This window comes from Chlorocebus sabaeus, chromosome 10 (assembly GCF_047675955.1).
Source record: "Chlorocebus sabaeus isolate Y175 chromosome 10, mChlSab1.0.hap1, whole genome shotgun sequence".
Classification (NCBI taxonomy): Eukaryota; Metazoa; Chordata; class Mammalia; order Primates; family Cercopithecidae; genus Chlorocebus; species Chlorocebus sabaeus.
This window is the reverse complement of record NC_132913.1, coordinates 39,232,410-39,260,002: the sequence shown is the minus strand read 5'-3', so window position 1 is coordinate 39,260,002 and position 27,593 is coordinate 39,232,410. Positions and strand designations below refer to the sequence as shown.

The 27,593-nt window shown below is 41.3% G+C and overlaps 1 protein-coding gene across 6 annotated transcripts in view; it reads left to right on the top strand.

Moving 5' to 3' along the window:
- The window catches only part of CACNB4 (calcium voltage-gated channel auxiliary subunit beta 4), a 272,030-nt gene that overhangs the window by 130,306 nt on the left and 114,131 nt on the right, over window positions 1-27,593 (top strand). For 3 of the 6 annotated variants that reach the window (XM_038002130.2, XM_007964971.3, XM_038002132.2), the window contains exon 2: window positions 667-826. The exons of the other annotated variants lie outside the window; for them this stretch is intronic. In XM_038002130.2, coding sequence (XP_037858058.1) covers window positions 821-826 — 6 coding nt within the window. In that variant the 5' untranslated portion in view covers window positions 667-820. The remainder of the gene's footprint in view (window positions 1-666; window positions 827-27,593) is intronic. 6 annotated transcript variants of the gene reach the window in all.

Sequence of the window (27,593 nt, the reverse complement as noted above, 5' to 3'; positions counted from 1 at the left end):
CTTCAGAAGGCCTAATCACTTCTTCTACCCTTCTCTGCTCACTCAGTTATGAAACCTGTGATGCCTTGCGAATGATAAGTTTTATTTTCAGCCATTGATGTTAAACTTGAGCAGGCGGTGTGTTGCACCGAAGTGGACTGGAGTCATTTTAGAAATGCCTGTAGAAACTGGCTGCTGTGAAGAGTTGGCTAGGAACTAATATATCCAGCTCCTTGTTCTCCAGAACTGTATAAATTTCAGATGCACTGGTTCAGAGGGGGAGCCATTATAAGTATGAAAAAATTTTATTTTATTACTATTTTTTGCCTTTGGGTCCAGTCTCACAGGACAGCTGAGTTTTTCTGTAGGATGGGAAATGAAGAGTGCAGTGACTTGACTCGGTGGCGGTAGTTGATGGCGGGTAGTGCTAGGTACTGCAGTGCTGTACTCCTGGTGACTCAGTGGTGACCAGCAGGCTGAGATCCTCCGGGCTATGCACATCCGTGGAGGTGAGGAAGGTGGGAAACGTGAGGGGTTGGGCATCTGGCAAATCCTCAGTTGAGAGTATAGGAGGCTTTCAGGGGGGCGGAATTGAAACCGTGTCACATAAATCAGAGGGGAAGACAGAGATGTTCGGAGGGGTGAACTGACTCTGAATGCTCATTTGAGTTTATTTGTTTTTATAAGGAAGAATAATGTGATGTGTTACCCAAGATGGTGTGAACAGAGCTTCAAGCCAATGGAGAAGACTAGGCCTAAATAGCTGACCTGGTGAAGTGACACATAAAGCCACACCTGGAGTGCCACCTCCTCAGCAGTCTTTCTCAGTGCCAATGCATTTATGGCTGTAAGTGTGGGGGGTTGTCCAGATGGAAGCAGAGCTCTCGGAACAGGTCTGGTGGATAGGCGTGGAAAGGCTTTTCTCAGATGGCCAGCTGCAGTCCGAGAATATACAGGCACTAAAAGCTGAGTACGGCACTTCGGTTGGGGGTGGGGGTTGGGGAACCATCCGCATATGTCCTGCCACTCTGTGCTGTTGAAAATGTCTTTGTGGGGTGTGTGGGGGTTCACCTGTGATAAGCGATTATTTTCAATGTTTTCACACAGTAAGCTTGTAATAAGATCATCTTGCCTAGGGGCTATTTTATTCCGAATAAGAATAACACATTATTATACACTGTTAGCACCTCACATCTCCACAGTGGGAGAGAGATTTTGGTACTGTGATGCAAGGCTTTTCTTAAGTGTTTGGTCCAAAAGTAGATATTATGCTCCCAGTGCCCTAGATTTTAGTTTGTAACCTCCGTGTTTCACATACTTTCTATATGAAGAGAGAGGAAAAAGAAACATGCCGAAACACACTCGAGTCTGGCATTTTAGATTCTTGAGTCCTGTGGAGCCTTTTTGGGCAAGTCCATTAACTTCTGCTTTGGTGTCCAGGAGAATAGTTAAGAATCTGGATTACAAGGAAGTGCAAAAGATCATTCATTCGGTGCCTCACAGCAGGGCGCTGCTTCCGAATAGGAGATTTCACACAGAGAATCACCTTACTTCTTGTGTTACCTTGACATGGATGATGGAGTGTGTGCTTCCAGGTGAGCCCATACCTAGCCCAGGCTGGTTCCAATGGATCGTGCACATCGACTCTTCCTACATTGGCTGCTATATAAGAGCTGCCTCTTCTACCTTCACTGTCCCCCACCGTATCTTAATAAAAGTCCTGGCGGCCAAGAGTTTTTTCATGGACTGAGCCCCCCATGTACACTATACTATGTGTTTTCATCTGATTTGCAGTAGATTTCATTAGACCTGCTCTTTAATGTGTACACGTATTTCATAAATGGATTCATTGTGTATTTTCATGTTAGTGGAATTATTCTGGGAATAGATTTATTTTTCATTCATCAGGTTTATTACACAAACTGAGGGATGTTCTTACAGGGATCCATGGAAGCAGCAGAGAAAGTTACCAAAAACCTACCATCCAGAAATGGTCACTGTTAATATATTGCTACACACCCTTTCAGATGATCAATCCACATATATGTAAATAGGTCAGTCTCAACCTGCTATTGTGTGTTGCATCCTATTCTGTTAAATGCTGTTCTCACTTGAGAAAAATGTTGAGCATACTAGGACTAGAACTGGCCTGCACAGGAGACGCTTTGCAAAATTGAAAGCTCCTACATGGACCTTCTGGAATTGTGAGCAGCTTGAAATATAGATTCTTAGGGTATATTGTAAAGTGATGCCGGGGTTAGTTGCACATAGAATTAATAGTTCATTTCTCTGACACAATTGCTTCTATTTCCAAATGCTTAAATTCTAAAGCATTTAGAAGGAGAGACCTGATCTTTTCCTGTGAAAAAGATGATCAGATCATCATTCAGGGCAATTTCCAGAGAGGAAAATGTAGTCTTTAAGTGTTTTCAATGATAGAAAGGAATCATAATATATTGATTAATACTGTTAGAAATTTAATGTATGTAAAAGTTACAGCAAAGGTAAATTTTACAAACAATATGTATGTATAACAATATGTGAGTGTATATATAAAAGCACATGTTTAAATTTACATGTACCTACACATGATAAGGATAGCTTTGTGTTAGTTATTTAAACTATTTATTTTCTATAAGCTGTGAAACTATGTATGTTTGTCTCAATGTCTGTGCACCTCTGCATGCATACATACTGTTCATCCTCATACTTTCATCTACATTCATATACAGATATATTCCATGCATCGCTAATTGATGGTTAATGCTAAGTGGGAGATTTCTACTGTGGAGCTTTTGGAGAAGGAAAATTAGCTGCTTTTGATATGAACAAAGATACCCAAGAGAGCTGAAAGACAACGCAGCCACAAGAAAATAAAGGATTGCTCCTTTCAAAGATATAGTAAAGTTATTTTAAATATGAAGATATGTCCTTGTGCTTGCTAGGGAGGTGGATAAACTTCAGACAGAAGGATTTATATGTCTAGGGGCATTCGGAAGACGCTTTAGGGATTTAAGGATTAGATTTCTTTTGGAAACAGGAAGGCCAGAGGTCTGTATGGTTTGGTGGATCAGAGCATCCGTTCTGGGGTCAAAAAGTCTTTCTGGTCTACTTATAGAGAATGAGGACTGATTTGTAAGAGAATCCAAGGACTGGATGTTGGCATCTCTGACCAGAGAAGAAAACCAAATGTTGCTCCTGGTTTGTGTAAGGCATTTGACTCAGAAAATCAACTTGTTTTACCCAGCTGAGCTGTGTTGGTGTTTGGCTAGGATGTGTTAAGTAAATGATGAACAGGGCTTTCTCTTCAATCAGCAGTGAAGGTTTTCTAAAACAGAGATTGAAATTATTTCTAGATATAACCGGCATGGAGCCAAAGAGAGAAATTCCCTGAATCGATCAGATCCCATGCATTTGCTGTTCCAGCTTGTCAATCTTGCTGCTTTCTTGTTAATTTTTCTGTTTCTGAGTCACAGAGGCAAGAATTTGGATCAATCCTCGCCAGGTACTTCCGTGTCTCCTTTTCTGCTGCTGTTGTTATTATTATTATTATTAGATTATGATGAGTCAATCCAGGATTTTAGAATAAGGTCCTGCGACTCCCTTTGTATATACTCAATGAACATTCCATTATTCTGTGGTGCAAGACATTCTGTATGAGGGTCAGCAATAACTGTGAAAAGCCATTCTTTTAGGGTGAAGGTGGCGAGGCTTCCCATTGCCTTAACTCTTTTCTTTCTATGGGGTTCAGCTTGGACCTTATTTCTACGTGGACAGTTCTCCCATTCTGGTCACTATCTCCCCTTTACTGTCTCTTACCCAGATGAACAAGGCCACCTAAGGAGGACAAGAGGATATAACTGGACGGGTTATCATTTTTCATTCTCTTCTCTTCCCTCTCCCACTAGTCCTTTAAAATAATCATCAAGCCATGAACTCAGATATCCATGACGTTAAGTTAAAAATTGTACCAAGGAAGCGCTACAGATACAGGCTCTGTGTTCTCATCTACATCGGCTGATTTAGGGGCCTTTCATGTGGTTGCATCAGGCTCTGGTGGCTGTGAAAACAGCAACAGCTGTAACCTGCCACACTAGAAAAAATAAATTCACTGGGTGAATCCCTGAGTTCTCACAGGAGGCTGGGGCACTGCTGTGTAAAGCTAGTGCCCTGTCCTCAGAACAACTTAGTGTGTAAAACCTAAGGGAGCTTACAGTTCCTATAAAATAATGACAACTTTGAGCTTTTTAAGACTTTGAAGGGTGTGAGTCTAAGATAAAACCGTGTGGCTATTTTTACAGTACGTATTGGTATGCCAAAAGAAGGTAGCCCAGATAGCTCACACGACAATTTTTGAGATCTAAATAGACCAATACTTGCTCTTGCTCTACATTTTATATTTTATAACATAACGGTATAGTTTTAGTTATAAATATTTTCCTCTCTTTGTAAATGGTGCCACATTGTTAGTACTTCCTGTGTCCTTTGTTTTCTTTTGTGTCTGGCATCAGAAATATTGAAAAATCTTATATTTAAAACAGGATGTTCTGAATTTGCTTTTACCCTTTTCATTCAGAGGAGTTGATCCAAGGGATCCACTCAGATACGGAGATTGGCGACTGTCAATTACTCAGGAGCTTGTCTGTGTAGTTTGTAAAAAAACCCCAGTTATCTTATTTTGCCTTTCTTATGCCTGTTATTCCTTAATCTCTCTTTTCTTTTTAGCCTGAGCATCATATAGGAAAAAGATTCTGACCTTCAGTGTTATTACTCTATTGGCAGCTTTGTTGAAAAGTTTGGTGAGTGATAAGGTTGTAGTTGAAATTGTTTCTAGATCTTTTTAAATCTCCATAAAACTTAAAAAATTTTGTCTTCTATTGGGCATATCTATCAGCCAGGAAAATTTCAGGTTTACTTTTTGTACTTTGTGTTATGAAAAAATGGTGTAGTATAATAGTGTCATAATAAAAAGTGGAGACAGACCAGGCGCAGTGGCTCACACCTGTAATCTCAGCACTTTAGGAGGCACAGGTGGGCAGGTTGCTTGGGCTCAGGAGTTTGAGACCTGTCTGGGCAACATGGCAAAACCCCATCTTTACAAAAAAATAAAACTAAAAAAATTAGCGGGGCATGGTGGCGTGTGCTTGTAGTCCAAGCTACTCAGAAAGCTGATGCGGGAGGATCGCTTGAGCCCAGGAGGTTGAGGCTTCAGTGAGGTGTGATCTTGCCACTGCACTTCAGGCTTGGTGACAGAATGAGACCCTGTCTCAAAAAAAAAAAAAAAAAAAAAAAAAGGTGGAGACAGTGCCGTATTCCCAGAGATTGAATCCTGACTTTCCTTTTCCTACTTTGTGGCCGTGGGTATATTTCTTCAACTTTCTGTGCCGTTGTTTCCTCCTCATGCCTGTCAATAATAATTGAACTTACTTTTTGGGTGGTTTTGAAGATTAAGTTAGTTAATGTGTATAAAGCCCTTAAAATCAGATAAATATTATCTGCCATTATTGTTATACATATAATGAAAATACTTACAGTTTCAGTAACTAAATATGCTCCTTCCTCTATAGGTTCTGTTAGTCCAGCCAAATTTTTTGGTTTATTTTCAGAGCCCTTGCATGGTTTTTGACAGTGATTTCCAAAAATCTTATAGTGGTTGACAGGTAAAAGAATTCAGTAATCCCCAAAGACCTTATGATTAGTTCGTTGTATTTTGTTTTAGAAAAGCAGGTGGTAAAGTGTAATTGAAAGAACACTGCAAGGCCAGGCACAATGGCTCAGGCCTGTAATCCCAGCACTTTGGGAGGCCGAAGTGGGTGGATCACGATGTCAGGAGTTCAAGACTAGCCTGGCCAAGATGGTAAAACTCCATCTCTACTAAAAATATAAAAATTAGCTGGGCATGGTGGTGTACGCCTGTAATCCCAGGTACCCGGGAGGCTGAGGCAGGAGAATCGCTTGAACCCCGGGAGGCGGAGGTTACAGTGAGCCAAGATCATGACATTACACTTCAGCCTGTGCGACAAAAGCGAAACACCATCTTAAAAAATAAATAAATAAAAGAAAAAATAAAAATAAAAAGAACGCTGGGAGTTGGAAATCTTGGTCTTTGCCACTTCTTAACAGTGATCGTGGTCTAGTCACTTAATCTCTGACTCCATAATCCTCAGTTTATGAAGACATTTGAGTAGATCATTTTCTAAGGTTTCTTCACATGCAAAATTTTGTACTTTTTGCTGATAAGCAGTTTCTTCAGTTAAGATAAAAATGTCACCATATGCCATTTGCTTTTTGAAATGATCAATTACCACGGTGTTTTGTACGTACTGGGTAAGGTGTCAGTGTTCAGACCTTGAGTCTGGATGTTTGGCCTTTTCAGTTTCTTTGATGGAAGCAGGTATGTGTGGTGCATATCCTTGAGTGGAGTAGATGTTTGAAAAGGAAAATGTTTTATTTAAGACTTTGAATTCTAGAAGCCAAAAAGGATGCTTTGTCTATTGCTCGTTCGCTTGCCAATACCCACGGTGCACTTCCAGCCCACAGTGATTTGAGCTTGGAAACACTTGAGTCTCATCTCTAAGAAAAAAAAATCAAAAGCAAAAGCTTTCTGAGAAGTAAATTTCTCCTAACTCTTACTGATGATTGAAGAAAGGTAATTCTACTTTAAATTATTTTTCCTTCTTGGCTAAGGTATCTGAGCTCTACACTACCAAGAGTATTGTTATAAAAATATTTAAAATTATTGTTTTGTGATTATCCTGCCTAATAATCAAGAATATTTGTTGTTCAGTGTTTTCTTGCTTTACAGAATTTTCTTCAGCTCATTATGATTATCCTTTGGGATGTCTTAAAACCAATAATTCATCAGTTGAAAAAACCTGGGAATATAATCAATCCTAGGAGACATTCATTAATTTTAAAAGTCATTCATTACTTTTAAAAGGAATAATTGTGCCTCACCTGGTTAAGTTCCTTCTATGATAAGGTGAAAGGATGCAAAGATGAGAGAGAAAACATCAGTCTTGACTTGAGCCCAATGTCTCAAACATGCCTTTAAATAATGTTTGCATGAAGTAAGGGTAGGAGGCAAATATTTATCAAGCTAGAAAACTATGGCGAATGTCATGCTAAAGTGGTTAGTACATAAACAGATTAGTTCCCTAGCTTATTTCCAAAGAGTTATTATTGATAGTTTAATATCATGTAATTTCAAATGATATCCTGGAGATTAATGTCCTGGGGTTTACTTGATTCAGCGGTTCTATTGATCCAAGTGATAGAATTAAGAACCTATTTATCAAATTTTCAAATCATCTCACTTGATCATGTTGTTAATGCTTTGAATATAGAAACGGAACCAAGGTGAAGTTGATAAGGTAGGGGAGCACAGAACATTTAATTATGGTGCACAGGGCCCTTTGTGAAGTGCTAGGATATTGCAGAGCAGGGTAAGTAATGAAAGCACACGGATCAAGGAATGCTGGGTAGACATTAGATTTCAAAAAGAAAAGACCAGATGATAGTCACGTTTCATACTTAATTAACTAAAAATCAAAAATTTGGTACATAAAACATAATACATATTTTTAGAGTGCCAATGACAGTATTTTTCTGTATTGTAAAAATTCCTAAAGCCATATTTTGTACTTTATTGATCCAAAGGCACACTTTTCCTCCCATATTTAACATGTCTAACACAGGGCTACATCTTAAAACTAATGTTGTCTTGCAGTTTTATTGGCAGCTTTTTCCCATTAGTGGTACATAATCTAATATTGAATCTTAAAAATATCGATATCTCAAATTCAGTGACATGTGAGTATTTGGGGGAAAATCTTTAAACAATACAAAACCATAGGGTGTAAAAAATTAGTCTTCCTTGATGACTTCCTAATCTGCTCTCCTCCCCACTGGTAGCCATTCTTAACAATTCAGTGGATATCCATTTCTATGCATTGACAAACAGGAATATTTAGAAAAATGTACTTACAAGCAAACTTATCATATTTGTAATCTTTAAAAATGCAAATAAGATCATAATAAATATTATTATTCTGACTTGCTTTCTTTACCTAAAAATGTACCGTGGATATTTTTTTCATATTAATTGATTCTTTTTAATAAAAAGTGACATAATTGCTGTGCAGTGTGGTTTAGCCATGATGAATTTTTCTCACTGATAGAGGTTTAGACTGTTTCTTGTTTTTCATTCCTACAGATAAATGCTACAGTTAACATTCCCCGCCCCCCCCCCCCCTTTTTTTAGACAGAATCTTGCTCCGTCGCCCAGGTTGGAGTGCAGTGGCGCGATCTCGGCCCACTGCAACCTCTGTCTCCCGTGCTCAAGCAATTCTCCTGCCTCAGCCTCCCGAGTAGCTGGGATTATAGGTGTGTGCCACTATGCCCAGCTAGTTTTTGTATTTTTAGTGGAGACGGAAATTTCACCATGTCGGCCAGGCTGGTCTCGAACTCCTGACCTCAGGTAATCCACCTGCCTTGGCCTCCCAAAGTGCTGGGATTACAGGCGTAAACCACCGCACCTGGCCCAACATTCTTTTACATGAATCTTTGTGTACACATGGAGCATTTCTCCAAAATAGCTTCTTAGAAGTAAAATTACTGGATCAAAGGATTAACACATTTTAAGATGTATATATATTGGTGAGCTTTGTAAAACATTTTTCCATTATACATTCTTTTTTTGGTTCAGAAAAAAACCAATTTAGTTCAGCCTTTTTAACTTGACATATAAGACTTCAAAGAAGTTTCTTGATTGTGGAGAGCAACTTTAGGATATGACCTCCAGATTCTGTAGGAAGAATTTATTTACTGTCTGTTGTAATAATTTGGTTTAAAAATAACACACAAAAATGTGGGAAATTTCACATGCCCTCATCGTATCAAAGATGAAACAGCTGAGGCCCAGAGAGACTAGGCCACTTGTTTAGAATGACGCAATCTGTAGTAGAACTGGACCTAGAGCCTTCCTCACATTTCTTTTTATTTTTTTGAGACAGAGTCTTGCTCTGTCACCTAGGCTGGAGAGCAGTGGCGCCATCTCGGCTCACTGCAAGCTCTGCCTCCCAGTTCACGCCATTCTCCTGCCTCAGCCTCCCGAGTAGCTGGGACTACAGGCGCCCGCCACCACGCTAGGCTAATTTTTTGTATTTTTAGTAGAGACGAGGTTTCGCTGTGTTAGCCAGGATGGTCTCGATCTCCTGACCTCGTGATCTGCCCGCCTCGGCCTCCCAAAGTGCTGAGATTACAGGTGTGAGCCATCGCCCCTGGCCCACATTTCTTTCTAGAGCAATGTTCTTTATCTTTATGATGCCAAATTCCAAGGGTTAGTACTATAAAAAAACTGGAATAAACCTGAAGAGTGGTATAATCATATTATTTGTATGGTGCTTGACAGCTTACAAAACAGTTGGGAGTTGGGAGAATCTCCAAAACAAAGATCAGATTGCTCTCTAGCCCAAATGGTGAGAACTTTATCTACTTGGAGACCAGATTTGCTTCCCAATTTCTTTCAAGCTTTTGTTGATGTTGCTTTATGATATGGTTTGAAGTCCCAAGTCCTTGATGGATTAGAATGATAATACACCCATAAAACTTAAATGAACATAAAATTGCAATGCTAGAGAATGTCACAAAGAGGTTTTGTGTTTTAGGGAAATGTTAGCGTTCTCGTGATTTGTATGCAGGTCTTGATGACAGTTGCAAGTTACTGCCACATTTGGCCTTAGCCATGAGCATCCGAATTTCATTTTTATTCTCTGCCTTTCTCATTTACGATTCATCTCCATGAGCTTCCAATTCAAAGAAACATTTGCATGATTCAGTAGCAATATTTTTTAAAAGGTAAAAGGAATAGCAGTATTTGCAAAAGGTACGAGGAACTGTAAGTTCTGGGGGTAGGGGTGGAGAGTGTCCCCGACAACATGCTCAAATCAGGATAAATTGAGAGGATTTTAAAAAATGAAAAGGTATTGGTAGGGTGCAAGGAAACCACAAGGGATAGTGCTGTACCCCCATGGCTAGTAAGTGCAGAGTTGTGAGCACTCCTAGAAAGGGTGTGGTTATAGGAACCTGGGAAGACTGAATTGTGTCCAGAAAGCTACCTTGAGAAGGACACAGCTTTCCCTGTAGATGGATACAGCCAACTTTGAAGCATCCCACAAGGAGGAAGCCAGAGAATAAATACCCCAATCTTATTCTCCCTTACTCTGATCCCTGCTAGGGTGCCTTTTGGCCAAACTCAACCAGAAGCCAAAGAGCAGAGCTTACAGGTTAGACACGCAGTGCAGTAGCAGAATGGGGAAGGATGAAGGGTGGTTTAGAGAGGTGATTTGGTTCCATCTGTATTACTGTATTGTCTGAGTGTATATTCACATAAGTTGATTAAATCATACAATTTGAAGACATTCTTTTTTTTTTTTTGAGACAGAGTCTTCCTCTGTTTCCCAGTCTAGAGTGCAGTGGTGCAATCATGGCGCACTGCAGCCTCGGACCTCCTGGGCTGAAGTGATCTTCCCACCTCATTCTTTTGAGTAGCTGGGACTACAGGTGCATGCCACCACACCTGGCTGATTTTTAATTTTTTTGTAGAGGTAGGGTCTCACTGTGTTGCCCAGACTGATCTCGTATTCCTGGGTTCAAGCAATCCTCCTGCCTCGGCTTCCCACAGTGCTAAGATTATAGCCAGGAGCCACTACACTCAGCCTGAAGCCACTCTTAAAGCACACCTCTGAAGATGCAGGTGAAGTTCTAAAGGAGCTGTTGTTGGTCATCTTCCACTGGAGGTGTGTGTTGGCTTTCATGTGTGGGAATAGTTTCACTGCGATCTATCTCCTGGGTTTTCATTCCTGTACTGTTGCTTTGATGAAGACCTTGAGCACTTCAACAAAATGTCCAGCAATAGGAGCAAATAAAAGATTTAAATGTTAGTTTTGTGGAGAAAGCTCGAGAAGCTAAGCTAAGAGGGCTTCCATGATTGCCTTCAAATACCCAGAGGCCTCTGTGGAGAATGAGAAGATAAAGGAGCGTGTGAATGAGACCAACTTGTGACTTAGATGTGCTCCATTGTCATGGCCAGGCCAGAATAATTTTCAGGATCTCTCCAAATGTCATCACGTTGTGATTCCCACCACATATAACAGTGAGAGGAGTGGGGGGGAACAGGGATTAGCAATGTGAGATTTTACAGTTCTGATGACGCCTCCTTATTAAAAGATATATTGACTGGGCAGGGGTAGGAATGCTAAGAGGAGCATTTCCTTTACGTGGATGATAGTAGCTTAGAGGCGAAGTCTTGCCATTTTTAGTCAAGCTAAAACAGACCCCACGTGTCTCTATTTAAAAATCAACTCTGGCTACTGGTTTCACAGTGTGTAAAATATGTGAAAATCCATTGATGTACATGTATGATATCTGCACATTTCTACATATGTGTTATACTTTAATTAGAAATTTGGGGAGCCGGGCGCAGTGGCTCACGCCTGTAATCCCAGCACTTTGGGAGGCCGAGGCGGGCGGATCACAAGGTCAGGAGATCGAGACCATGGTGAAACCCCGTCTCTACTAAAAAAATAGAAAAAAATTAGCCGGGCGCAGTGGCGGGCGCCTGTAGTCCCAGCTACTCGGGAGGCTGAGGCAGGAGAATGGCGTGAACCCGGGAGGCGGAGCTTGCAGTGAGCCGAGATTGCGCCACTGCACTCCAGCCTGGGCGACAGAGCGAGACTCCGTCTCAAAAAAAAAAAAAAAAAAAATTTGGGGAGTGTCTTTTGGGGAAACAAGTGAAACTAATGGAATTCTGAAAGCTGTGATCAGGATTAGGATGGATATAATCAAGGCCCTTTCTTTCCATTGCTAAGACTTACACAATGTAGAAGGGAGCAGATTCATGCACTCACTAGATGCTGGAATCCTGAGTGCAGAAAGAGCACTACCCCTTGACTGGTGGACCAGTTAGCCAAGAATTGGGACATGTGACCCATCACTGGGACGTGGGAAGAGCATGTGCCTCCAGTCTCAGGAACAGAAGGTGCTCTCATTGGTGATGCTCATGATGGCCTTTTGCTTCACTGCCCTCCCTGGGACCGATCGCAGTAGTGGTGGTCATGTGCCCAAGCCAGCAGATGCCTCACCTCTCTGAATAGCCAGGATTCTTAAGGTAAGGCGAACTAAGGGGAAGTAGATTTTCTCCTTGCTTTTAGCAGTGTCTGCGGGGTCAGAGCCAGGCTGTTCTCAGTGGTGAGAGCTGGTCCTTATGCTTACGGAACTGTGCCAATGGCCACAGCAGAGAGTCAATTCCAGTAATAAGGAATAAAATCATTGCCATGAGTTGCAGTTGTGTTTTATTTTGATAAGATTCTAAGGTTCAGATGTTTACTCCTGGGAGGGTGTGTGCTTGGTATATGGTATACAGAGACACTCACTGGAGAGGTACTGCATGAGTCTTTAAATATATGTAAGAGGTTTTATGAAAGCTAAGCTAGCATACATATTATATGAACACTGCTTGTATTGTTTCGTTTTCACAGTTTAAGGACATAAAATAATCTACTTAAAATTGATTTCTAATTTTTATAACTCAAATTCTTAAATTATTCCTAGTGTAGAGTGCAGTGTTATAAGAAGGGTGAGGCAGATCTTATAACTGAAGTACACTGTTACCATTTGTTATGGGTGCTTTTCATCAGCTGTAATATTTTGAATAAATGTGTGTGTGTTAAACTCAGAGCTACAATATAAAGAACTATGCAAATTATGCAAGATATTATAATAGGATTTTATTAAGATTGAATAGTATGTTGATAAATATGATATTGTTCTGCTTTGGTTTTGAAATTACACAGGCATAAAAGTAGCTAAAAAAAAATTGTTCATCCCACATTCCAAACACAAGGTAGGTAAATTTACCCCCAAAATTTAAAAGCAAGAAAAAAAAAAGAGTAGGATACACATAAGATAGAAAGAGAATGAGAAATGCATAATCTAGATTCTATGAATGTTTTGATTTATATTGCTTTTAACTAAAATATGTTCTGGCTGTAAGATGTACAACTAGTTGTTAGATTTTTCATTTGAGTGCTACATTTACATAGAGAAGCTGGCTTTCAAAATGCCAGCCAGCAGCCAATTCAAATGTGGAAGATTTGAGTCTAACTTAGTGACTAGTTTTGTAAGATGTCTTGAGGAAGTTGGGGGAAGGGTATGCATGGGACACCTTGTTCTGGAGACTCAGCCAGAGTTTTGTCAGCTGTGATTCATCTGATTCTTAGGGTATTCGAATTTCCAGTTCCTAATTTAGAGCTTGCAAAGATACTGTGAACACAAAGCCTCACCTCCATGTATTTAATGGAAGATGTATAGTTTTGAAGTTCCAGATTGCCTTCCTGCAGAAAATGAGGACATTCAGCAGGCTGTGGCTATAAACTATATCATTTCTTTAGAAATATAAAAAGTGTCCATTATCCTATCAGCATTTGTGTTAAATGACTTCTGAGATGCTCTAATCAAGGATGTTGATAGACTTTGGAAGCATTTCCCAGTTTACTGTTTGGGCCTTCCTCGAGGTCCTTAGACTCCAAGCAATTATTGGACCTGTCTGCTATACTGGGAACAGATCAGACACTGATAGGTAGTTCTTTTCATTGTACCTACACTTAAAAATACCTAGCCTCCTATTTGAAAGGAGCCCCTTATCTGTGATCACACATTGTATTGATGTTTTGCAGAACATACTGTGAGAGAAATTATTTGCAGTAGGTAATTGGGAGCCATTGACAGCTTTTTAAACTGGAAAGTGGTTTGATCAGCTGTGCATTGGTCAGGGTGGAAGATGGATTTGAGGAGAGGAAGAATTCAGGCAGGGAGTCCAAATAGAAAGCTGTGGAAATAGTACAGGTGTGAGCTGATGGCAGCCTGAACTAGGGCAGTAGTAGTGGGGATAGAGAGGAGGAGGTGAACTGAAAAAATATTTAAGTCATAAATGCATCAGGTTTAATGACTAATTAGCTTACAAAGGAAGAGGAACTCCCACTTTTGGCTTAGGTGACTGACTGGTTGGTCAGTGATGCCACTGAGATTGGGAAACTAGGCCATTTTTTCTGGTATCTTTTCCACTGACCCTGGGGATCTCAGGTTAGAAGCCAGGTCCAGGATTGAAGTCCTCAATCCTTTAGCCATTGGTTTCTGGCTAAGAAAGTTAGTGACTTCATCCCAAGATTATGAAATGGTTTTGTTCTGGACAGCTGGGACTCCCAGTGACCGGGAACTTGCTGCCGAATAATCGGGTTGTGGCTCTATCCGTTCTGGGCCTATACCCATCCTTATATACCCTATTATGCCCTGTTTGGAAACTACAGAGGAAGCTTGCCATGTATTATCCTTTTCCATTAAATGTTTCTTTTTCTATTTAGAAGTAGATTGTAACTTTTTCCAGAGTCTCTCATACTTCTTATATGTGGTAGATGAGTTTCTAGCCATTAATTTAGTGTGCCTGTTGATACATGTGAAAAAAACAGGTTCCTAGTCAAATAAGCTTGATAATCACCATGCTCTGTCCCTTTCTCAAAAGATTCACAGCACCCAATAACCCACTAATATCTCTTAGCATTCTGCAATAAATAAACCAATTAAATTTTATTTAACCCAAAGATATCCCAAACTTACTTGATCTCAGAACCCATTTTTTTTCCTTAAAGAATACCTATTAAGTACTTGAATAACTAGTATACTGCAGAATACAATTAGGGAAATGCTGGTTTAGTTATTTACACCAGGCCTAATAATCACTGCAAACCATCTCAGTGTTGTAGATTGAAAGGATTTTGTGAGATGGAGTGAAGTTAAAGTTAAATAAATACAGTATATATATATCTGGGACCTCCCTCTTAGGAGACTTTGATTCAGTTTGGAGTAAGGCTGAGGATTCATATTTTTGGCAAACACTCCCCAAATCACTCTCATGTAAATTCTTTGAGAAATACTGGGTCAAATTATTGTCTTGGTCAGCTCGAGAGTTTGTGACAGTGCACAGCACTTAGTTTCCTTGTTCTTTGAGGTTCCTGTCCACTTATTTGGGGTGGTAAGCACTTTGAAGTATGAATGTCTTTCTTTAAATAAAATGTAATTGGTTTATTCATCTCCCTATCCTAACTCTACCTTGCTTGCCTTGTGTGCTTGCCTCAAGACAGGCACTCAATAAATGGTTGTTGGAATGAATTGAAATTCAATAACTTTAATTCCTCCAGGAATCAAGAGGAATCTAGGGAATGGTCAGAAATGATTGAACACAATATATTTATCAGGGATTCCCAAGGGACACACACACACACACACACACACACACACACACCACACATACACCCACACACCCATGCCCAGCCACTCTACTTTTTTTTTTTTTAAATCAAAGTGAATTTAAAATTGGGGGTTAGCAGGTTTAGGAAATTAAAAGGCCTATACTCTTTTTTTTTTTTTTTTGAGATCGAGTCTGACTCTGTTGCCCAGGCTGGAGTGCAGTGGCACGATCTTGGCTCACTGCAACTTCCACCTCCCAGGTTCAAGCGATTCTCCTGCCTCAGCCTCCCAAATAGCTGGGATTATAAGCATGCTTCACCACGCCCGGCTAATGGCTAATTTTTGTATTTTTAGTAGAGATTAGGCTTCACCATGTTGGTCAGGCTGGTCTTGAACTCCTGACCTCAGGTGATCCACTGTCTTGGTCTCCCAAAGTGCTAGGATTACAGGCGTGAGCCACTGCACCCGGCTGGAAATTAAAAGGCCTGTATTCTTAAAGGAGCCAGAATATGATGAGACACTCAGCTATATTGATTGTAAAAAAATTGGTGGTAGTGTTAGTCTCCCTCCTCCCCTACAGTCCTAGACCCTATTCCCTAGAGTAAACACTTGATAGTTTGTTTCTTTAATAACAGCTTCACTGCATATAATTCACATACCATAGAATTCAGTCATTTAAAGTGTACAATTCAAGGGTTTTACTATATTCAGAGTGGTAAACTACAGCCATCACCATGACCAATTTATAACATTTTAATCACCCCAAAAAGAAAACTCATACCTATTAGCAGCCACTCCCCATTTCCTTCCAACTCTCTCAGTCCTAGGGGGTGTGTGTGTGCATTTGCCTCTTCTGGATATTTTGTACATAGGGAACCATACCATAGACAGCCTTTTGTGATTGACTTCTTTCATTTAGCATAATGTTTTCAGGATCCATCCATGTTGCAACTTGTATCAGCATTTCATTTCTTTTTATTGCCAAATATTATTCCATTACATGGATAGATCACATTTTATCTATTCATTCATCCATTGATGGACATTTGGGTTGTTTCCATTTTGTGGCTATTATGAATAATGCTGCTGTGAACATTCACGCACAACATCTTGGGTATGTGTGGATCATAAGTTTCTTCACCAGTCACATCAAAATGCATCATCTTTAATAATTTCATGTATACTAAAAGTGTATCGAAGATGCAACGTGTTTTAAAATCCCACTCCACTGGCCTGAGTGGCCATATCTCAGCTATTTCCATATAATCCTGCTCTTGTCAGTTTGTATGACTAAGCAATATTCAGTCTCAAGTACAACAATTGTGGACACTACTCTTCCTTTTGACAATCTCTTCTCCCACATCCTGTTTATACACTTTATAGACTTTGAATTGCTCAACGCTTTTTTTTTTTTTCTATTTTTTATTTTTGAGACCGTGCCTTGCTCTGTTGGCCCAGGATGGAGGTGACCCAGGATGGAGGGCAGTAGTGCTATCATGGCTCACTGCAGACTTGACTTCCTGGGCTCAAGCAATCCTCCCACCTTAGCTTCCTGGGTAACTGAGACTGCAGGCGTGTACCACCACACCTGACTAATTTTTTATTTTGTGGAGATGGGGTCTCACTATGTTGCTGAGGCTGGTTCAAACTCCTGGGCTCAAGCAAACCTCCCGCCTCAGTCCCAAAGTGCTGGGATTACAAGTGTGAGCCACTGCACCCAACCAAAGTCCAACTCTTATTCCGCTACTTCTATGAGGTTCCTCAGCTTTTCCAACCTCTTCTGAATTCCCATAGCAGCATTTGCCCCATTCACTTGGGCATTAGCCACCTGCAGTCTTGGATGGCTTCTTCACCACTTCATGTGTCTGCATCTTATTTCTGCAAACATAGGACTCTAGAAGGCAAGGATCAAGTCTTACCACTCTTTTTTGCCTTCCTTCCCTCAACCCCAACTATGCAAGGGTAGAGAATGAATTTAAAAAGACATGTGGCACAGTGATATACAGTAAGTTAATATCGAATGAGTGAATGAAGGCTATAGCTCTATGATATTGATGTTCTCAGTACATAGTAAAATGGGAATGGTTTGCACCAACCAGTGAGCCAATGTCAAGTGTAATTAAACCAGGTGCAGCTCTGAAATTGTGAGGGGCTTATTTAAAAGTTGCTGACTTGTCATAGAAAATGCCAAAAGGCATTCCATTTAGAAATAATCTTGTCTGTGTATCATATAGTGTCTTTGTTTCTTCTTGTTCTCATTTGCAAGGACATATTCAGAGAGATTGTCTTGAAAATAGGATTCTTTCAACTTCTTCTCTTTTATTTCCAAGTTCAGATCATAATTTAGCGACTGTATTATTATCAGAGTCATTATGTCTGTGATGGCTATATCCGAAATCTCTGTGACTTTGCAGGCAAGGTTAGTTATTTGAATGAACCCTGCAAACGAACCTTCTCATGTTAATCTCTAAAGCCAAATAGAAACAGACAAACAAACAAACAACAAATTACAGGAAATCAGACACATAAAGGTACAATAATTTGAAACAGAACAAAGGTATTTTAGTTTTTCTCACTCTTGGCAATGAAAATTTCTCTATAAAATCTGCTCTTCAGACATTTCCCCGTGGATGACAGAATTAAGCAAATCATCCCAGTTTGTTCTTTATGAGCTGCTTATGAAACGTTCCTTGGAAATAATTCTGCCTAAATAAAATTACTCTATTAATTCATAGCCTTAATTTTTGTGTGATGTTGAAAAGAACGAAGGACCAGGACCATCTCCGTTGGTAGTAATAAACCATTCCACCCTGGTTTAGAATGAGGGGCTTGCTGAAGGTTGCAGAGGCAGAGTGTACATTATAGTGAAGCTGTGGTTGTTGCTTCAGGGCCACACTGATGACCCTGGTCACAGTCGCAAGAGGTAGATGACTGATCCCTTCCACAGGAATGTGTCCTTGTATCCCCACGGTCATTCATGTTAAGATGGGAGGCATCTGGGTGACTTCCTTAAGTTCTTACTGGGAAAATATATTGACATATTTGTTCAACAGACAGATTGAATTTGTTGTAAAGACATCTGAGCTTTGTAAATTAATCCTGGATATATCTATTGATGGCCTTCATACGGGGTGAACATGTTTGTCAGTGTGTTACCAAAGGACTGTTTATAGATGCATTCTTTTCTGAGCATCTAAATGAAAAGTTCACAAGTACCTATGGAATTTCCAACACTGTGCTAGAGATGACAGCTCTTATAAGAGTCATAGAAATAGAAGACATTCCTAGTAGAAAAATTCTTAGAGTGCAATCAGGAAGAGATCCGTGCATTTGAAACCACCAGGAGGGAGCATAGAGTAAGAGAATGGGCTTTATGTTTGTAAAAAGAACTGGACTTACAATGCTTTCCATTTACTAACTGTTTGGATTTGGACAGTTGTTTACCTCCCTGAGTGTGTTTCACCATCAGGGCCAAAATGGTTTTAAGTGCTCCACACAAATTCTTTCCCTTAATTTTCACAATGACCTTCTGATATAGATATTTTTATCACACATTTTCTAGGCATAAAAAAAAGGTCAAGTGATTTGTCTAGGGTCATGCAGCTAGGAGACAGTGGAGCCAGGATTTGAACCCAAGTGTCCTACTCTAGACTCTCATCCTAAAACAGGAAAGGGAGGGGTTGGAGGGCTCGAAAGGAGAGCATAGCAGGCTGAATGAAGAAACAGAACAAGAGAAGGAGTAAGCGAGGTACTGGCACACGAGTAAGGATGGGGACCTGCTGGTGTCGGGCATGGCCATGGGATTCACACCAGCAGGTGTTGGACAGATCCCGTAGGCAGGAGGGAGCCAGTGCCTCCCAAGTGGGAGCTTCCTTTGCACTGGAAGAATCCTGAGAACATGTTGGTCTCACATTTATGCCTCCATTTCCTTTTTGAATTCCTACTGTTGATGACTGAGCCACTTCATATTCATTTTTCGTGTCAGGACAAAATCGCTCATCTCAGCTCAGTCATCCCTAATTTTCTTAGGTTTATGACAGAAATTGCTCCTAATACCCCACCTAGTATTCAGTTTCCTCTCCGTAAACATATACCCAGTCTTCTTTCCTCCACAAGCCATTCTCTGACTTATTCATCTATTCGTTAAGCCCAGTCTGAACGGTTGAAGACCGTGCTAGCAAAACAATGAGCAAAGAAAGCTAGAAACTGGTTTTCATCCTTCTCACACGATTCCCTGAAATTCACCCTTCTTCCCAGGAATATAAATGTTTCAGATGTTTTTGAGTAACAGTGCCAGAACGTGAATCAATTACATCATAAAACAGGCTTTTAGTTCAGCTGACATTTTGCCCCTGTCGCAATCCTTTTTTGATGAAGGAATCAGGGCACTGATTTGCATTCTGGTGCATTTGCTCCTGTTTCCTTCTGGGGCAGCCCATTAAGTTCTGGACTAGCTGCTTCTTGGGTCCCGTTATTTGGAGCCTCTGGCATTCTAAGGCATATGATTAGCCAGTTTTAAATATACCTCAATCATATTTACATTTTCTTTGTGCATTCCTTTTAACCATCTGGGAAACAGGATCCATTCTGCCACCCTTTCTGGAGATAACCTCTCTACAGAGGCAGAGTGTGGTAAAGTGACAGAGAAAGAGGAGACCCCAAGTAAGGAGGACCTTTGGAGTCTTTTCTAGACTGTGCATGGCTCTGTCTGTCTGTCTTAGAGCTATCAAAGAGTAGTCTGTATTTTGCAGAAATAATAACCCTCGGAATCCTATTTCTAGCTGTCTCTTCCAAATCATTGCTCCCCATTGTAGGCTTTCTATGAGCCATGGACTGTTTCAGGGCTGCTTTGTATGTTATTTATACATCTCATAGGTAGGACGTGGCTGATTCCATTCTGAGTGGATGGTTTAGATCATTGTTTACTCTGATTAGTTGACATTTGTATCACAGTAGTTATTAAATAATTTGAATAGTGCCCTTCACTATTCTGAATACCTTAGATGGCATATATACATATATCATTTAATTCTCAAAAGAGCAGTTGAGGTAGGTGTTATTATCCCTATTTGACAGTTGAGGAAACTGAGGCACAGAGAAGGTAAATGACACACAGTCTATGGCAGAATTGATGTTCATACCTAGAGCTTCCAGGCTGTTCAATTATGCCTTGCTGCTTTCCAAGCCCTACAAAGCCCTTTTTCAGTTCTCAGGATGCGTAAGGAATTTTTTTGCAGCTTTGTTTACTCGACAGGTTCTCTCAGAAAGCCTCCTTCTCGAAGACCAGAGGAAGGAGGTTTAATCAGCTTCCTTGTGCAGAGGACTCCAGCTTCCTCATTAGTCTTTTATGTTAGGAAGAAATAGAGGTGCATCCGTGGCAGAAGCCAACTGCTGCAGTTTGCAGGCATCTTTCAAGCTCCTTTCCTTGAAGCCTATGGGCCGGCCTCTGCTGTGGGAGCTAAGCTGCCGTGGGAGCTAAGCTTTCTTCCCATGTCTCCCCTTGCCTGGGCCTCATGTTATTGCCCTGACTTATGATATATCTCATTCTCTTAACCTATCAAGTTCCATCACTCAAAGGAGCACACTGAAACTTATTCTCACTGACCTTTCTGATGCCTCTTCTCCTTTAAATTCTTAGCATCCTTAAGAGAAATTGGAAAATGTGGTCATCTGGGGCTGTGCGCCAGCTCTGGAGGGCTTCCTTAGTCAATACCAGCCTTCTAGCACTTCAGTCATCAGAGATTGATTGGAGGGGGAATTGGGTAGGGGAAAGAAGAGGGTGGCATTTGGTTATTAGTTTTTGTTTTTAATTTTTAGAAATTGAGGTGAGATTCACAAACCATGCAATTAACCATTTTAAAATGAACAATTCAGGCAGGATGCAGTGGTCCATGCTTGTAATCCTAGCACTTTGGGAGGCTGAGGTGGCTGGATCACTTGAGGTCAGTACAAGATCAGTCTGGCCAACATCGCGAAACCCCTTCTCTACTGAAAATACAAAAATTAGCCTGTAGTCCCAGCTACTCGGGAGGCTGAGGCAGGAGAATTGCTTGAATCCAGGTGATGAAGGCTTCACGGAGGTGAAATTGTGACACTGTACTCCAGCCTCCAGCTGGGGTGACAGAGCAAGACTCCGTCTCAAAAAACTAAATAAATAAATGAACAATTCAGTGGCATTTGGTACATTCAGAATATTGTCTAACCACCACCTCTATCTAGTCCTGAAGCATTTTCATCACTCCAAAATAAAACCTTGTACCCATTAAGCAGTTACTGCCCACTCCCTTCTCATTCTACTGTTGGCCATCACCAATGTGCTTTCTGTTTCTGTAGATTTACTTCTTTTGGATATTTCACATAAATGAAAGTATACAGTATGTGACCTTTTAGTCCAACATTCATGTAGCATAATGTTTCAAGGTTCATCCGTGTCATAGTATGTATTGGTACTTCATTCCTTTTTTTATGACTGAATAATTTTCCATTTATGTATGGATAGCGCACATTCATCTGCTGATGGGCATCTAGTTTTGCTCCACCTTTTGGTGATTGTGAATAGTGCTGCTGGGAACTTCATGGACAAGTATTCGTTTGAGTTCCTGTTTTCAGTTATTTGGGGGATATAACTAGGAGTCAAGTGGCAGGGTCACATGGTTATTCTCTGTTTAACTTTTTGTGAAACTGCCAAAAGATTTTCCGTAGGGCCTGAGGCATGGGCCATTAGTTTTGATAGAGATCTTTAGAGCAGGCATCCATGAAGTCAGGAAAGGACATATGACTGTCTCTATAGAAACTCTGTGCATCTTGGAACAAGGCTAAAAATATACATTAGGATGCCTTTATTGAGAAATAAAAATAATGGCTCTGTATGTATAGGAGCAGAGGTTTTTTTAATGTCTTCCCAGGTTCATCTCCCACTAGGATGATGGAAATAACTTCTTCTTTCATCTCTATCTCTCTGGCCTTGTCCCTTTCTTTCCAGTCCTTCTCTTGGAGTAGTTTCCTCTCAGAAGACTATTTTCTGTTTTTATTTTTATTTTTAATTTATTTTATTTTTTATTTTTGAGATGGAGTCTTGCTCTGTTGCCCAGGCTAGAGTGCCATCTCAGCTCACTGCAACCTCCGCCTCCCTGGTTCAAGCGATTCTCTTGCCTCAGCCTCCCAGGTAGCTGGGGCTACAGGCGTGTACCACCATGCCTGGCTAATTTTTGTATTTTTAGTAGAGACAGGGTTTCTTCATGTTGGCCATGCTGGTCTCGAACTCCTGACCTCAAGTGATCCACCACCTCAGTCTCCTAAAGTGCCAGGATTACAGGTGTGAGCTACAGTGCCTGGCCAGAATACTCTTTAAAATGCAAATCTGATCATGTTATTTACCTATATGAAACCCTTCAGTAGTCCTCCATGGCCTTCAGAACCCATTGCAGATGCCTTTCCTTGGCACATCAGGACCTTGACACCGTGGCTCTTGCTGGGACTTTAGCCTCGGCTTCTTCCTCTTTCTCACAGCCATCCTTGCACGTCAGCCACATCACCCACTTGCTAGATCTCTGAATGGACTGTGCTCTTTTATACCTTCTTGCCTTTGCATATGTGTCCTCTTTTGCCTACAGAACTAACTGTTCCATGTCCTTCAAGGCTTGACTCAACATCACATCCTGCCAGAAGCCTCTCATAATTCCCTAGTCTGAACTTTTGGTACTTTCCTCTGCATTTTAACTCCTTGTTTGCTTCTCTGTATCTTTTACTAGGCTCCGTAAGGGCAAGGATGCTTACTCCGTTTAGTCCATGATGTGTCTGAAATACCCGTAGCCTTGCTTGGCAAAAAGAAGCTCACAAAATAGGTGTTGACTGAATTGAGTGTCAGTCCTCTTAGGTCAGGATGGCACTTTTCTTTTTTTTTTGTTACCCATTTATTTTGATACCTATTTGAAAGCAATAGGTATCATACATGTTAATTGAATTAAAGTATGGAAGGAAAGAGGAAGGGGCAAAGGAGGAGGAAGGCAGGGAGAAGAGATAAGAGGAGAAGAAGAGGAAAGAAGAAAGCAGGTCAGGTAAAGAAAAAGACCAAAAACCAAAAAAGAGGGCAAGCAGAAAGAGGTAGGGGAATGAATGAAACCGGGAAAGACAGGAAGTGGATACCAATGACACCTACCTTTAAACAAATGTACTATCATTCCATTTATTCTCTAGATCTCATAATTATTACATTAAACTGTATGTTTGCAGAGTAGAAGGGTGGAAGAGAGAAGCTGGAGAAGTGGAGGGCTTAAATCCCGAGAATGAATGCCTCCCAGTCACACCTCATTCCACTTACACGCCGTACTGTAGCCAGGGGCAGGGGAACTAGTAGCTTCCAAATCCCCAAGGGTACCTGGCCCTTGGCAGGAATTGCTGCTTCCATTATATCTATCATTTTAGACTTTTTTTTTTTTTTTTTTTTTGACAGGGTCTCACTCTGTCGCCCAGGCTGCAGTGCAGTGGCGCAATCTTGGCTCAGATGATTCTCCCACCTCAGCTTCCTGAGTAGCTGGGACTACAGGCACGCATCACTATGCCTGGCTAATTTTTGTATTTTTTTAAATAGAGACGGGGGTCTCCCTGTGTTGTGCAGGCTGCTCTCAAACTCCTGGGCTCAAGCGATCCACCCTCTTTGGCCTCCAAAGTGCTGGGATTACAGACATGAACCACTGTGCCTGGTCTGAACTGTTTTTAGGACCTTCAGGTCAGAGCACAGAAAGGGACATTCAAGACTGAAGTGAGAGTGGCTGTCTTCTGCTTTTTGCTTACCTGTCCCAGGTTATGTAATTTACACCTTTGCTAGTGATGCCACTGCCTTTTGACTGCAGCTAAACTGCAAGGTTCATTTAGGAAATGCTGGCTTTGGGGTAGGAAAGCTTTTTAAATGTAGATCTCTGAGAAAAAAATGACACCTGGTTTGTTCCTAGTTTCTCATGAGAGATTTTAAGGCAACCAGTCCAAATGCAATAAATACACTAATGACACTATCATCCATACCCACATTGCCTTATGCGTGCCAAAAACTGAAAACCCAAGAAAGCCGCCAAGTGAGTCATTGGCCTCCTGAAGGCCTGATCTCCTCAGCGGAACACCAGAATGCCCTCACCTACCTCCAGCAGCCTCAGCCAAGATTCCTCAGTATGCCATTTCTGCACTCTGGTTTGCCTTTTCCTCCCTTTTTAAGCTACTGCTGCTTGTTTTTATAAACCAGGGACTTATCAGCCAACAAACAGACATTCTCATAATAGTGAGTGAAATCTGATCATATCTGTCTCTCTGCTGGGCTCCAGGGCAGGTGCCTGCCGGAAGTGCTGGGTGGGCTCAGAAGAAGCAAGTGGAACTGGCAGTGTCCACTCCCAAATAAAAGCCTTGCTGCCAGACCGAGAAGACCTCGCAGCTTTTTGCAAATGAAAGAACCTTCTCCCTACCGAGGGAGCCCTGCAGTAAACGTTTCCAGCAGCACTTTTGAAAAGTGCATAGACATTCTCAGGCCACTTGGGATCTGTTCTGAAGTTACTTAGCCTATGTGTGATGCAGAATTCCTACAGCAGCAACTCTTAAAGTGTGGTCCACAGGCTACTCTGCAGTAGAATCCCGCCCCCCCACTTCCCCTGCCCAGGGAAATTGGTTAGGAATGCGGTTTCTATAACTCCACTCAGGATCCACTAGGGGCAGCAGGGCGCAGTATCGTTAATAAGTACCCCCACGTGATTCTTCTTTGCACTCTGAAGTTCCAGAACTACTGTTTTGCAAGTTTACAGAGCAGCAGATCTTGAAAGGCAAGCAAGCCCTGGACATCTTCTATTTCCATCTTCTGTTGCCTGCGTAGCCTCGTCCCTGTTGTTTCACCTGGGTGACCCTGTGTTACAGGATGACACTACCAACCATGAAGTGCCTTCTGCAGGCTGTGGAGGGCGCTCCTTCTGGGGATCCGGTTTAATCCATTCTTTTCATGGGGTTGCTTTTCCTGAGGACTGCTCTTTTTTTTTTTTTTTTCCACATTGACCATACACAGAATGTTTTTCATCCGGTGTCTCTCCTTAGGGGATTGGACTGAAATCAAATTTCAGGCTGTGAGCACATGTCACACCAGGATTTATGGCACAGGACACCAGAATTTGCTCAGGTTTTGTTTTCTAAAGAATCGCCATCCTTCAGAGTCATAATATTCCTTCCATAAGGAAACATTGAAGAGATTGATGAAATTGTATTGATGAAATTTCATCACTGAAATTTGTATGACATTTGATGAAATTGTAAGAGAGAAACAGCTTATATCCCTGGGACGGTGTTTTATTTTTTCTTTCTCTCCTCCCCATGGGACATGCTGGCCCCGCTTCCCACCCTATTGTGCCAGATGCCTCACGCCCTGCTGGAGCCCTTGGGTGCTCAGGACACACCCTGAAGCTCTGATCTTTTTCTGACTGTTGGTTGTCCATCAGAATGTATCTGTCATGTAGCTCACGTTCTCAGAGTTTTGCTAAATTGATGATCTCATTATATATTGTTAAGGAATGCTAATAGTTTAAAGTGCATCCAACAGCCTTCTGATAACATTTACATCTCAGTAACAACCTTTAGTGGAGTGAGTAATGTAGGATTTTGAGGCCCCTTAGGGTGACCAGCCATCAGGGTTTGCCTGGGACTGTCCTGTGTCCTAGGAAACACTGAAGTCTCAGGCAAACAAGGAAGTTTGGTCACTGAAGCCTCATTGGGAGCCTTTTTTTTTTTTTTCTTTTTTTTTCTGAGACGAGTTTTATTCTTGTTGCCCAGGCTGGAGTGCAGTGGTGCAATCTTGGCTCACTGCAACCTCCACCTCCCAAGTTCAAGTGATTCTCCTGCCTCAGCCTCCTGAATAGCTGGGATTACAGGCACCCACCACCATGCCCGGCTAATTTTTGTATTTTTAGTAGAGACAGGGCTTCGCCATGTTGGCCAGACTGGTCTTGAACTCCTGACCTCAAGTAATCTACCCGCCTCGGTCTCCCAAAGTGCTGGGATTACAACCGTGAGCCGCCGCACATGGCCTTGGGAGCCATTTTATAATAATAATAACAACAACAACAACAGCAATAGCAGCAGCAGCAGTAGTAATAATAATAGCTAACATTTATGTGGTGCTTTGTGCCAGTGCTGTTCTAACTTCTTCGTATACACACACGCGCGCGCATACACACACATAATTCCTTTTTTTTTTTTTTTTTTAAAGGCAGGGTCGTCTTGCTCCATCACACAAGCTGAAGTGCAATAATCTTAGCTCACTGCAGCCTTGAACTCCTGGGCTCAGCTCCCGCCTCAACCTCCTAAGTAGCTAGGACTACAGGCGCGTACTATTGCTACATTACATATAGTAACTCATTTGTTCCTCTCAACAACCCTGTGAGCTATGTACTAACATTATCCCCATTTTAAATTTTAATTATAATGTATTTATTCAAGACAGGGTCTCACTCTGTCGCCTAGGCTGGAGTGCAGTGGTGCAATCATAGCTCACTGGAGCCTCTAGTTCCGGGGCCCAGGTGATGCTCCCACCTCAGCCTCCTGAGTAGCTATGACTATGGCACACACCACCACACCCAGCTAATCTTTATAATTTTTGTAGAAACAAGATTTCACCATCCTGAACTCCTGGGCTCAAGCAGTCCTTCCGCCTCAGTCTCTCAAAGTGCTGGGATTACAGGCATGAGCCATCATGCCTGGCCTATCCCTATTGTTGAGATGAGGAAACGGAGATAGAGACACCCCTGGGCAAGTACAGGCAAGAGAGGAGGATTTCTAGAATTTCTAAAGTTGGCATGAGTCTGCCTGTTCTACCTGTGTGTAAGGCTGCTGTGGAAGAGGTAGTCCTGGGATAAAACTGTCTTCCAAACCCAAGTATTTTGCATTATCCCAGATAGCTTTCCTTTTGATGAACTTTTTGTTTATTTGGAAATCATTTTAACAAACAAATACATTGAGACACCCAGTGTCTCAGTCATTTATTGGGACTAAGTTCAATATTTACTGGAAGTTCTACTGAGAACAGAGAAACTCAGACTGCAAGAAAAGCTTACACCCCTACCCCATCTCCTATGAATAGCTAATGAGGAAATCCTGTCATCTTTTGTTATGTTATGTATTATGCCATTTTCTTCCTATTCCTATTAATATTGACCCAATCTAAACCCTATTGTCTCACAACTGGATTACTGCCACAGCCTCATTTTTGACTTCCTGGGTTCTACTCCTTCTCTTTCTCTTCTTTCCAAGAAGACAGTTTCTGCTAGAACTGTCTTCAGTTGTAACTT